This window comes from Nyctereutes procyonoides, unplaced genomic scaffold (genome assembly GCF_905146905.1).
Source record: "Nyctereutes procyonoides isolate TBG_1078 unplaced genomic scaffold, NYPRO_anot_genome, whole genome shotgun sequence".
Classification (NCBI taxonomy): domain Eukaryota; kingdom Metazoa; phylum Chordata; class Mammalia; order Carnivora; family Canidae; genus Nyctereutes; species Nyctereutes procyonoides.
The window spans coordinates 8,015,733-8,029,911 of record NW_026575082.1 but is presented as its reverse complement, the minus strand read 5'-3'; the positions used below and the strand labels follow the sequence as shown (position 1 = coordinate 8,029,911).

The 14,179-nt window shown below is 37.6% G+C and overlaps 1 protein-coding gene and 1 pseudogene across 1 annotated transcript in view; both read right to left on the bottom strand.

The window, feature by feature from the left end:
- Positions 1-2,212: 2,212 nt before the first annotated feature.
- LOC129514658 (U4 spliceosomal RNA) lies at positions 2,213-2,362 on the bottom strand (annotated as a pseudogene).
- Positions 2,363-4,636: 2,274 nt separating this feature from the next.
- LOC129514569 (CD226 antigen-like) overlaps positions 4,637-14,179 on the bottom strand; it is a 73,300-nt gene continuing 63,757 nt past the window's right edge. The window contains exons 5-6 of the mRNA XM_055333246.1: positions 9,492-9,543; positions 4,637-6,774 (exon numbers count right to left, since the gene is read on the bottom strand). Coding sequence (XP_055189221.1) covers positions 6,661-6,774; positions 9,492-9,543 — 166 coding nt within the window. The 3' untranslated portion in view covers positions 4,637-6,660. The remainder of the gene's footprint in view (positions 6,775-9,491; positions 9,544-14,179) is intronic.

The following is a 14,179-nucleotide window of genomic DNA, read 5'->3' as shown; positions in this document are numbered from 1 at the left end:
ATTCTCACCATGAGGACCTGAGAAAAGTCCCCTCATGGCTCTGGCAAGGGAAGGGCAAGATCACCATCGTGAAATATGCCAAGAGCCTCCTCATTAATAAAGACCTACCTACCCTCCAGAGGAAAGGACTTTGCCAGAGCTCAGGTCTCAAACTTAGTCTGGCCTCCTATGATCTTCCTGTCTCACCTAAGAAATTAAAAAGTAGTAATAATAGCATAATCAACAGGGGCCAGGCCTTCATGGAAATGGATTTGAAGGCTTAACAACCAGGGATAGGAGTAGGGGGCAGAAGAGGGAAGGAATTCCACTGGAGAAACACTTGCGAATGTCACAGACCAAAGACACACCAAAGGCTGTAATAACAAATTTTAATAACATTGAGAGTAAATTGGAGCACTCAAAATCTTACCCAATCATCTGATTAAAGAAAAATGGTGTTATTCTCTAGAAATACTTTTGAATACCTGGGATAAAGGTTCCAATGAATAGGTGACTGAATAAGAAGATTGTCTTAAAAATAAATTTCTAGAAAAATTAAAAATCGGTTAAATTTTAAAGAGTGCAGAAAGCTATCAGAGATTCTTAAATTTTTGTCTTACAAATATAATTTGGCATCTCTCTCCCAGGATTTGGAGAATTTTGCTTGACATTTTAGACTCGGGTATATTTTAAACCAGAAAGGACCTCCACTTCTTTGGCCACATTATAAGATTGACACTGTCTACGGATTGTTTTCTTTCTTCAGTGTTTGTTTCTGCAGGTCAAGTGGTACTTAGTATAATTTTGTGGTATTTAAATATTTTATTAACAGTTTTCCATTAAAAAATAAACAAAGGCCAACTTCTTACTTGGAATTTTGGAGGTTTTATGTTACAAAGAAATTGATATTTTGTGTAAAGACAAACCCGTCTAGTTTTAAAAATCAGTAGGCTCCACTAAAATTAAAGTCAAGAAAAATATGTGATAGCTCTGTTCTTGGGGAGGTGGGTGAACCCTAACACCCATATCCAATCTCAGTAACATTATTAAAAATGAACTGTTGGCCGCGATTCCAGTACTACTAGCTGGGAGTGTTGATATGGATTGTAACTTGTATTTGTTTGTTCACCAACTCATTCATAAGTAATCTTGGATATATTTGGACATACCTGTAATATATTCAGGTAATCTAGAAGATCCTGAATTTATATTAAAGTCTATCTAAAACATGCCGTTAGGAAACTACCACCTAGTGAGTAGAGACATCTGTCAGTGGTAAAAGTTCTTTAGCAGCCAACCCTGGGAAGAATATGGTATTTTTATATCATTTGAAAAGAAGTTATACCCTGCCTGTGCCACTCTGAAAGCTAAAGGATACCTCCTCACTGATATATATGCAAGGAGCACTGTTTCTGGAACAAGTGAGGCAAATAAAAAAGTGGTGTTCAGAGGGACACCTGGATGGCTCGGTTGGCTAAGCATCTGCCTTTGGCTCAGGTGATGATCCCGGGGTCCTAGGATTGAGTCCTGCATCAGGCTCCCTGGTGAGTGGAGAGCCTGCTTCTCCCCCCTGCTTGTTCTCTCTCTCTCAAATAAATAAATAAATAAATAAATAAATAAATAAATAAATAAATCTTTTTTAAAAAGTGGTGTTCAGAACTTGTCCACATGTGCAGTACGTGGGTTTGCAGTGTTCTCGCCAAAGTATTGAGCTCCAAGTGTCTTCCTGCTGGTGGACTCCTGGAGTTGCTACATTTTCTACCTGTTTTCCAAGGATTGTGCCCTAGAGCTGTTATAAGTCACCCATATCACATCACTCAAATAAATTAACTGGTTTTCTATAACAGTCAACATCAGCTTCCAAAGATAAGAACCAAGAGCTCCAACTCTTTCAGACACAAGTCTAAATATTACATAGGCTTCTTATTGTTCCTTGCTCAGGGCATTGGGTAAACGTTCGCCATCTGGAACCTCATATCCTCTGGTACTAGGACATTTTCTAGAATTGATTCCAGGTTTTATGCTCCTTTCTCTTTATTTTTTCTGAAGGGAGACAGAGGATGGCAGCTATGCAGGAAGAACCAGGGCTTAATGACCCAAGTCAAGGTTCTAGGGTAACTTTTTCAGGAAATGAAGATAGCTGGAAACATCTGCTTCATCACTGAGAATCTAGAGAGATTATCTAGGTCACTGGGGAAGAGTTTAAGATAAATTTATGGTAAATACGAAACTATTAATGTAAAAAGAGACAATTATTAGCTCTAGGTGAAAACCCAAGTTCTGTAGGAGAGAAAGCAAGATCATTTTTATCATTTGTTTCAATTAGCAATATTCGTTCCTCGGATAAACTTCATTGGCTATGATACTGCCACTGCACAAAGCTCAGTTTTACAATTTGATTTAACTGAGAAGAGTTTTGGCAAAGTCATAAAGACATAAACACCAAACATTGAAATAATCAAATTTTAATACAAATACTTTGGAAGGATGGGCACATGAGAAATGTATGCATATGTGGTGAATTTGTGGAGAGGAAAGCTTCTGCATCAATGTCTATTTTTTTTAATCCAGTAGTAATATAAGCATGCTATTCAGAAAAGTAGAAGGAAGTATAACAATTGGAGGAAGTGAAATTTGTCATCTCAATGGAGGGAAAATGAAAAGGGCAGGAAAAAACTTTCTTCTTTTTTTTTTTTTTTTTAACAAAAACCCTTGTATAGCACTTTGAGTTTGAACTACATGCACCTAGAAAACACACTGAATGTTGCATTGAGATAGAAGTAACAAAGCATCAGTGGTTTGAATTTTCCTGCATTTAACTCTTTATGTTAATATGATTCTAGAGGACTTTTTCCTCTAATATTCTTTGCTGGCAAGTAAAACTAATGATAGTGAAACATTGCACTTTATTCATTCAAACAGCAGAATACAGTATGTCGAGTACGTTGCATGCCCTACAAAGCCAGAGCATCTGAAATTACACATAAAATTGGAAAAAATGTTCTAAACAAGGTGACTATATAACTCATCATTCCTATAACTCAACAGGGACAGTAGGCAATAAATGGGAATTATTGCAGACATTTATCACACATATCCTCAGATTACGTCTTTTATTATACCTTACAACACAGTTGGTGCTTTGAATCTGAAATAATATCTAAACCAACCTTGAAGATTTGTAAAATTCCCTTAGAAATCATTGCAGTGAATTCCAGAAGCCACAGTTCTACATATGCATCACCAGCAATAGAAACGTCTCTTAAAATACTTGTTTATATGTTTCGGATAAATATGTTAGAGCCTAGAGACTTGACTTAGAATAATTCCAGTGAAAAGGCCAGTTGAAAAATATATTAATTTATGCAAAAGCCTGAATGTGAATGTCGACACTTTATAGACACTATGTTCTAATTATAGTGAAACTAATGGTGATACTTAATTGTGTGATAGGTTTGCATCACTTTTTACTTTTCAAAGATTTTTTTTCACTATTGTGGAAAGAAGTTAAACATTGCACTCACAATTTGGTGCCTCCACCTAAACTTTATAAGCATACAATACCTCCAATCTTGCTGAAGTCTCATACAAGCAGTACAGAATATAGCACATTATTACAAATCAAGGAGAAGCATTTTGATTACAGCAATTTCTAATTACAAAGTGGCTCTACCAATTTGGAAAGTACTGTATTGTAGGTGTAATTTAAGATAGTTCTATATAAGCCAACATAACTTGAATATTTACGATGAAAGTCAACTTACTAAAGTTACTTTTATCTTCCTTTGTCTTGTAAATTTATAACCAATGTATTTTAAATTTATATGTATAATACTTTAGTAATAAACTGACTTACTTAAAAATCCTATAAATTTAGTATTTACTAACTAAAGAATATAGCCTCATTTACTGTCTGGCACCCATAAGCATAATCACAAGCTAGTGAAATTTCAATTCTATTTTTGCAGTGTACATAAAGGCCTTTAAGTAATATCTCAAGGTTTCTCTGATGATAATATAATCAATATCTAATCATCATAGGTTAATGGCATATATCCTTTCCCTGACAAAACTGTACACTCTATAATGACATTTAACAAACTTACCTAACTTGACATCACTTACCAATTCCCTTTAATTAGTTACCTTACTGTAAATATTCAAATTTACAGTTATGGCATTCAAAGGAAACACAGATTTTAATGTAATATATATCATCATAAATTATGTACATAAAAAACAATCTTAGGAAGCATCTTGTCCCCCAAGTAGCACCTTTCAAACAAGATTTAAAACATAATTTAATTCAATTCTGACTTTTTATCCCATGGAACTGTTTTCTTAGTAACAACCAGAATAGTGGGTACAACAGATTAGGGGGAAATATATATATATATATATGTACATATATATGTGTGAGTGTAATACACATACATACAATATACTGTATATACCACGTAGTATCTATATAGTAGATATATATGTGTGTATAGAGTTACAAAACTCTAGCAAATTAAGAATATTAAACAGACAACAATGAAAGTGCTTTGCTAATAGGTAAAGATGTCCAAAGAAAATTAGTGAGCAAAACTTCATCAGCATGAACACCTGAGAGTGAAATAAGACCAGTAGCTAGGGGTGGGGGGAGGTCAAAGAAATTCCAGGATTTAAAAGAGTCCCAAATGCCTGAATAATCCTAAACTTTGCAGAGGAACAATACAGAAAGAAGACGGACAGAGTATATAGTCCTCGTAAATATTCTGAGTGACAGATTAAAGAAAAATTAAAACATCCATGGAAAAAGAGGCAGGGTTCAAATGTTCTGGAGGCTCTGCTGCTAACATCTTCCATGAGTGAAACCACCAGGACAGTTGCATCGGGTTGTACTGTGCACTCCCCCATCCCCCAACATCTTCCCTGTTCAAGTGGGATTTACATTTCCCCATATTGCGTTGGGAGACATGTTTTCCTTCTCACCCAGATTAGTCACTGAGAATCTGGAAATACCTCATGAGAAGTAGACATTTTTCCTTTTTCCTTTCTGTTGAAGAAAGCAGGAGCACTCATAATTTCTGTAACTCACAGAATAACTGCTATTGGGCAGGCATACAGTTAAAGCTATAGTCATAAAGCATACACTGACTCACTTAAAACTGTAAATTACAGCTTAGAATCTTCCTAGATAACATGAGAATTTGGTTTTGGTTCACTTAAAATTATCAAAAAAATCTTCAAGTTGGATACTTACATGCAATTTCCGTGGTGAGTGTTTTAGTGATGCGTAACAAATATTTGAGACATGAATGATCACTGTCTTTAGTAATGACCATTCGAGTTTTCAAAGTGATCATGACCATTATTTAGCTTCAGAAATACTTTTCATTGTTTGACTCCATCTAGAATTTGGACAATGGCAGCATGGCCACTAATTGCTCTGTAGTGATATCACTAGGGTTGTCTTTGGCTAAACTGTGGAGCAAGACAAGTTTCTCTCTGTATCTTCCCATTCTTTGTTCCCTGTTCCCCTTCCCTTTAGCTTCCCAATGTTCCTCCCCATCATGTTTCTACCACAACCGAAACCACACTTCCAACTAATATTCTCTTTCCTATATTCAGATTTTCCACAATTATTTTTTTCCACAATTATTTAAGAAAAAAACAACTAATAATGCTTAGATGCCTCTTTTGAGAGGATTTACATAACAAAAATAATTCTCAAAAGTGGAAAATTTAAATATCAAAAACCTTAACTTATTATTGGACCATCATCTACCATACTTGCTCATGAAGCTAGGCCAGGGAGAGTGCAAGAATTCTATGTAAAATCAGAAATTACTTCATGTGATAATAAAAAGGGATGAGACTTCCCTATCACATTTATCTTCCTCTTGACCATTCATTTATTTGCTGCCAGCTACTCTTCTGGACTCTGCTGATATAGCAGATTTTAAAGTGAGGAGGGAGAGAGCTAACCCAGATCCATCTACATATTCTCTTTTTAATTGGTTAACAAGAGATGTTCTGGAATGTCATTGCAGTCCACGTTTGTTGGTCACCAGCCCAGCTTCCAGGCCCCATCTCCCTCCTCTAATGATACTCTGAATCTCCCAGTAATGTGCTTTGGCCTAACTCCTGGTTCTAGAGGTGGATCCTTCATTGACCTAAACCATTTCATTCTTTCCAGCCATGATGCCTGTTTAATGATGGACAAATGACCAAAGGTACTTATTCTATCAGAGAATTAACAAGGCAAAAACAAGGATTATGAATTGCCAGGAGTTGTTCAAAACACAACGGAAACATGTGTATAAGAGTTAGGCTAACACCAATAAAGTGTATCCAACACCATGAAAGGGGATCCAGAAACAGGTTTATACCCATACTTAATTCTAGAGATGACATTTAAACCTTGGTAAATAACATTTGCCTGAAGTTTGATCTCCCCTGGATTGTTCCATTATGTGATTCCGTAAGTTTCCCTTTATTGTAAGCTAATTAGAGTCATATTTTCTGAAACATTTCTGCTAAGAAAGTTCTCTAGGTTATAAAGTATTTTTCCTTTCAAATTAAATACATTTAGTCAACTGGTATCCAGGGTAGGCACTGAATAGTGGGAAAAGATTATATAAAGATTCACATACATAACAGTCATCATAAATTTGCTTAGATCAAGAAAAAAGCTTAGATTCTGGTCTTTGGCCTATGAGAGAAGGCTGGGTAGTTGACATAAACATCCTCTGTGGCACCATCCGACGTTTGATTGGTAGGGTTGGGATTTCTATAGTTGTTGCCTGCCTAGAAAGACAGACAGAATTTCAATGATTCACTTCATTTCAGCAGCCAGTAAATATACTCAAAACAAATCTCTCCTTAAATTAACCACAATGTAAGTCAGATTTCTATTATAATTAATTTCATAAAAGATTCTCTTCATTGTATTGAACTTCTATGAGAAATCACGTTTTTTACTTGCAGGGCTCAGAGTGCAATGCAACAAAAGACTACTCTAGATTGTCACTTGCTATATTAGATTATGAAACACTTAGTCTTAAAACTCTGCCCCAATGTCCCAGGCTGTTTTGATAAGAACCATTATTTTCATTTTTATATGGAAGTCGTCCAGTACTTCCCATAGTAGGTACTCAATAATTTCTGTTGAATAAATGCTTTAATAAACAATACTTTTAAAGTACACAATCTTGTCTTGACAGTAAACAACTAAACACAGTAAGAGAAATTAAAATAAACTGGCATTACTTTCAAGATGATGTTATATAATCATTAACATTCTCTACACTATTCAAGTCATTTTGACCACTTATATATATGCATGTGGCAGAAAATCTGTAGGCAGTTAAGAGAGAGAGAGAGAGAGAGAGAGAGAGAGAGAGATTGAGAGGAAAAGAAGAGAGAGGGGTCTTTTGGCGAGTAGTTTGGAAATTGAGAGTGGTTTTGCAGGGATAAAGCACAAGCAAAGTTGCAATGTCACTGGTACTTCCATAGCCTGTCTAAAACCCCAAAACAATCAAGCAGGTCTAGCTTCTTTCTCTTTCACATCCAACTTATTATCTAACTTTGTAATCATCATTCAAAATATTATTCTACAAAAGTCTGAAAAACTTGAATACTTAATGTGGGAAGTTGCAAAGCTCCATTCTTCCTCTGACATTTACATCAGTAAATGTGGCTTTAGATTGGTGTGAGTGGACAACAGCTAAAGACAAAGAAGGGAGCCCAAAATTGTGTATGACAGAGGACCGTTTTATTGCTTGCTGGACCAGCAGATGAAACAAGGCAAGACTTCTTTAGTCTTTCCAGTTACTATCAAAAAGCCAGCCATGAATTCTTTAGAAAAAAAAATTTGTTGTATAAAAATTATCAGAAGAAACAAGTTAAACCAATATATAAATAGGTAACAGAGAAATCTGAAGCACACATATTAGATTGTTAGAAGCTTTTTATTATTTGATGTTTTGACCATGCAGAATTCAATTGCAAATAATTAAATTCAAGAGAAATGGATGTAATTTTAGATAACACTTGGGAAAATGTTTTGTGTAAAATTTTGTAAACAGGGGCAGTGGCTCGGTCAGGTGGCTCAGTCAGTTATGCATCTAACTCTTGGTTTCAGCTCAGGCTATGATCTCACAGTTGTGGGATCAAGTCTCCTGTAGGACTCCATGCTCAGTGGGAAGTCGCTTGAAGGCTCTCTCCCTCTACCCCTTCCCCCACTCCCTCTCTCCATCTCTATCTGTCTAAAATAAAATAAATAGGGCACCTGGGTGGCTTAGTCAGTTAATCTTCTGCCTTCGGTTGAGGTCATGGTCTTAGGGTCCTGGGGTCGAGTCCTGAATTGGGATCCCTCTGGAGTCTGCTTCTCCCTCTACGCTTCCCCCCTGCTCATGATCTCACTCTCTCTCTTTCTCTCTCAAAAAAATAAAATAAATAAAATCTTTAAAAAATAAAATATCTTTTCAAAACATTGCAAACAGAATAATATATGTTAAAGCGATAATCTGACTAATAGTGGAGACAATGAGCATGAAAATAAGCAACCTCTTATCTGCAAGTCCAGAAGAGATTTTCTATTCTTTCAATTAAACGAGGAGCAGGGGAAGGTGGAGTGAGGAAGAAAATGTTACAATTCATGAGACTCCTTCAGCCCAACAGAAATTCAAGCATTCTTTAATTAATAAATCAATAGAAACATAATAATGATAATGAATATCATAGCATAGCATTGTGTTTTTCTAATATGCTTGCTATGCCTAATGACCTAAAACATTACTATGCCCTGTACTAGGTCAGGTGGTGTCCTCCCAAAATTTATGTCCTTCCTAGACCTTCAGAATATGACCTTATTTGGAAGTAGGGTTGTTGCAGATATAATTAGTTAAGATGAGGTCATATTGGAGTAAGCGGGCCCTTAGTCTAACAGCACAGCTGCCCTCCTAAAAAGAGAAGAGATACAGATGTGCATGTGTCTACACAGACTGAGGAATGTCATGAGAAGACAGAGGCAGAGATTGGAGTGATGAATCCAGAAGCCAAGGAATGCCAAGGACTGCCAACCACCGCCAGAAGATAGGAGGGAAGCATAGGACAGATTCTCATCTCAAGAGGGAACATATCCTGCTGAGACTTTGATTTTGGATTCCAACCCTCCAGAACTGCAAGAGAATAGATTCTTGCTGTCTAAATAGCCTACTTGGTAGTAGGTTTGTTGTGGCAGCCCTAAGAAACTTATACACATAGTGGTAATCCACAGGGCTGACTATTCTGATGTCCCGGCAGTTGGAACTTTATTTGTATTCATGTAAAACAAATTGTTTCAAAGGGCATCGATAACAAGAGAACAGGTCAGAAAACAGGTGTTTCCTCAAATAGCTGATACACTACATGGCCAGGTAATTGAAAGGAGAACAGTAAGGTTGTTGACTGCAAAATGGACCAACATTACAGGATATTATAATGCAGAAAAGGGGGCAAATGACAGCTCTGAGAAAACTTACCTTATTCTGTGCACCCCAGGACTCTTTAAATAATTCTTTCTGTCTCCTTCTCCTGAGAATACATATTCAATAGAGGCATTAAGGTCTTACACTCCAGCAGTAGTACTATTGCACTGAGTAATATACCATACCTGTAGCCCAGCCCAAATGCCCTCATTAACTATGTTGAAGTAGCATCCAAAGTTGCCTCATACATACCTACTCAAAATTCCCTGGACCTAAATATTCATTTTCCACAGATGGTGAAGGCATTGAAATGGATATCCAGCTAGTGTACATTAGTAATTAATTTCGGCAAGCTTACTAAAGAATGGTTCATGGTGGGTTATTGCATAGATGACTTACTGCCTTCTCCAAATAACCTCGAGCTTCAAGATTTCCCACAATCAAAAACTTCCTTTTAAATGCCAACTGTGTAAGTTCTCAGATGACAGTGGAAATATAGTTAAGCTTTAAAGAAACTTCTGGGTGTTTGACTAAACCTCCTAAATGGATTATTTTATTTAGCTTTCATTAAAAACTCTATATTTAACTCAGATTGGGAACCTGAGACAAGGCCCTATATCGCGTGGTTGGTTAGTGATAGTATTGAGATTTGAATCCACAGCCTTCCCTTGTGACTACTAGGCTCACTGCTTCAGGGGCCATGTGGCTGCAGTTCAGTGGGCCCTCTGGAGCCATGCTATTTTGTAAACCCTCCACCATTTGAATGAAAACTACAAAAAGCTAACATCAGGAGGAATCTTTGAAAAGAAAATTCAAGAGACAAAGAAAAGAGGCTACTATAATTGAATGCCATGGATGAAATGACTCTACCCAAATGCATGAAAATAGTTATTATGGCAGATGATGACTGGTTTTTTTTTCCATCTCCCTAAGGAAAAGATTTTTATTAGACCACAGAAGAGACAGGTTAGATGCAAAAATATAGGGTTATTTTCCTTTATGTAAAAGAATGAAGTTGTAATTCCTTCATGGAAAGTTTAAAAACCAGTCAAACTACAAAGAGATGGAAAAATATTCCATGCTCATGGATTGGCAGAATTAATATTGTGAAAATGTCAATGCTACCCAGGGCAATTTACACGTTCAATACAATCCCTATCAAAATACCATGGACTTTTTTCAGAGACTTAGAACAAATTATTTTAAGATTTGTGTGGAATCAGAAAAGACCCCGAATAGCCAGGGGAATTTTAAAAAAGAAAACCATAGCTGGGGGCATCACAATGCCAGATTTCAGGTTGTACTACAAAGCTGTGGTCATCAAGACAGTGTGGTACTGGCACAAAAACAGACACATAGACCAATGGAACAGAATAGAGAATCCAGAAATGGACCCTGAACTTTATGGTCAACTAATATTCGACAAAGGAGGAAAGACTATCCATTGGAAGAAAGACAGTCTCTTCAATAAATGGTGCTGGGAAAATTGGTCATCCACATGCAGAAGAATGAAACTAGACCACTCTCTTGCACCATACACAAAGATAAACTCAAAATGGATGAAAGATTTAAATGTGAGACAAGACTCCATCAAAATCCTAGAAGAGAACACAGGCAACACCCTTTTTGAACTTGGCCACAGTAACTTCTTGCAAGATACATCCACGAAAACAAAAGAAACAAAAGCAAAAATGAACTATTGGGACTTCATCAAGATAAGAAGCTTTTGCACAGCAAAGGATACAGTCAACAAAACTCAAAGACAACCTACAGAATGGGAGAAGATATTTGCAAATAACATATCAGATAAAGGGCTAGTTTCCAAAATCTATAAAGAACTTATTAAACTCAACACCAAAGAAACAAACAATCCAATCATGAAATGGGCAAAAGACATGAAGAGAAATCTCACAGAGGAAGACATAGACATGGCCAACATGCACATGAGAAAATGCTCTGCATCACTTGCCATCAGGGAAATACAAATCAAAACCACAATGAGATACCACCTCACACCAGTGAGAATGGGGAAAATTAACAAGGCAGGAAACAACAAATGTTGGAGAGGATGCAGAGAAAAGGGAACCCTCTTACACTGTTGGTGGGAATGTGAACTGGTGCAGCCACTCTGGAAAACTGTGTGGAGGTTCCTCAAAGAGTTAAAAATAGACCTGCCCTACGACCCAGCAATTGCACTGTTAGGGATTTACCCCAAAGATTCAGATGCAATGAAACGCCGGGGCACCTGCACCCCGATGTTTCTAGCAGCCATGTCCACAATAGCCAAACTGTGGAAGGAGCCTCGGTGCCCATCGAAAGATGAATGGATAAAGAAGATGTGGTTTATGTATACAATGGAATATTACTCAGCCATTAGAAACAACAAATACCCACCATTTGCTTCAACGTGGATGGAACTGGAGGGTATTATGCTGAGTGAAGTAAGTCAATCGGAGAAGGACAAACAGTGTATGTTCTCACTTATTTGGGGAATATGAATAATAGTGAAGGGGAATATAAGGGAAGGGAGAAGAAATGTGTGGGAGATATCAGAAAGGGACACAGAACATAAAGACTTCTAACTCTGGGAAATGAACTAGGGGTGGTGGAAGGGGAGGAGGGCGGGGGGTGGGGGTGAATGGGTGACGGGCACGGAGGGGGACACTTGACGGGATGAGCACTGGGTGTTATTCTGTATGTTGGTAAATTGAACACCAATAAAAATTAATTTATAAAAAAAAAATAAAAATAAAAAAAAAAATAAAAACCAGTCAAACTAGTCTCTCTCCATGGAAAGGTTGTTCAAATGATGGATGTTGTTCACTATGGAATCCTCCTACTGTGTCGACATGATCACAAACTGATCTTATTCTATGTGTGTGTGTTTACTTATGAAGAAGCTTTTATGTGGTTAATTTATTTGATTTTTTGACGTTTAAGTTTATTATGTGAAAGTTATGCTTCCAGGTCATTCATATAAATTATTTATTCCTTCAAAGAAATCTGTGACATAGATGTTATTACCATCCTCTTTTCACAAATGAGGAAACAAACCTATGACCTTGGATTGTTCGTTAAATCATGGTTCACAAGGCTGGCTATATCATAATACAGATTAACTTTCCCAAAGAGGTCCAAATATATACACTGTTTACATCAGCCTAAAATACTCAATATTATGAAGAAAAGAGAACAAGAAACAGAGTCAGATGATCTGTGTTTAACTCATGCTTGGCGATTTACCAGTTATTTGCATCTATACAGTTCAGTCCTCTAGTCTATTAAATAGAGTAAACACTGTGGTTTGTTCTAGGTTGACTGACCATTCTGGTGTGCTGGATTCTAAGAAGTTTCCCTCAGTGTTGAGGGATTTTCAGTGCTGAGTCCCAGGCAGAGCAAAACAGCCTATTTGTCATGAGCAACAAAGTTGACAACAAAAGGCAAAAATAAGCATCTAACATTTTGCACACTAAACATTTCATTTTTTCCTACAGACACAGGCATCAGCATACAGACTATCTTTTGGCTCCTGCCATGCCTCACCAGGGCTAGCCACAGCCACCAGCCACATTCTCTTAACAGTGTCACCATCTTGATCTTTCACTGGAAGCACCACAACCTGAGAGCAGAGAAAGTGCAGGACATGCCCCTGTGCACAGAGGCAACGAAGTACTAGGCGTGAAGCAAGGTCTCCGTCTCATTCAGGCCCACTGTCATCTCCTCTGGATTCTCCCCAAGTCCACACATCTGAAGTGGCAATATTATTTTAAGTGGTCACAAAAAGACAGAGTTCTGAAGGCCATTGTTTAAGCCCTTGGGTCATTTTTCAAAATGTTTCCACTCTAAGTAACAACCACGAACTGATACGGGCAACCAGGTAGACAGAGCAAGGCTTCTTTCTTTGTGATGTTTGCCCATGATTACGCATTCAAGTCCACAAATCTTTTTATCACATCTAACCAAGTGGGACAATCTATCCTACAGTTCAATTTAGCTATTCATGTAAAAGTGATGCATTTTCATGAAGCTGAATCCATCATGTCCAAGCTCTGTGACCCCCCAGAGATACGTACTGTCACTCATGCCCTCCTACCATGTAGCCTGCGGCCCCAGGTACTCCTGCTGTCACAGCTGCTCTCGGTGTATTGCTCATCAACCAGGGCAAAGCAGTCAAAAAAATCCTCAGTGTCACTAACATCCTGGGTTCCTTACCAATTAGCAATTTGCTAATTTGCTCAATTTCCGACCAGGGAAAGGCTTCTAGGGCAGCCCGTGATGGGAAGAAAGGGAAAGCGAGAGTTTTGTGTTTCAATTTAATTAGACAAATACTTATTGACCATCCATTATTTGGAAAGATTAGCGCTAAATGCTATCAAGCACTAAGAAATGAGTAGAACACAATCCCTGTCATTTTGAACAGAAGGGAGGACAAGCAGAGAAATGATTAAGTGACAAAGCAAACTGCAAGGTGCAGCGGAGCAGAAGTACAATGTGGTTCCAGATGGTGACATCATGTCTCTTTGCAGGGAGGGAGAACTGGGAGGACCCCCCAGGGGAGACACGTGTCCCACGCTTTGAGCCTCAGGAGGAAAGTCAAACATGGGGGAAACCACTCTTTGTTGGCTACCCAAGTAGGAAGAGAGTTGGGTATGTTCACAGAATAAGGCTTGCAGTTCTAACAAAAGTTGTCGACATGGGGCAGCAAAGTAGAAAATATAAATGAATATTAGATTGGGGTCCCA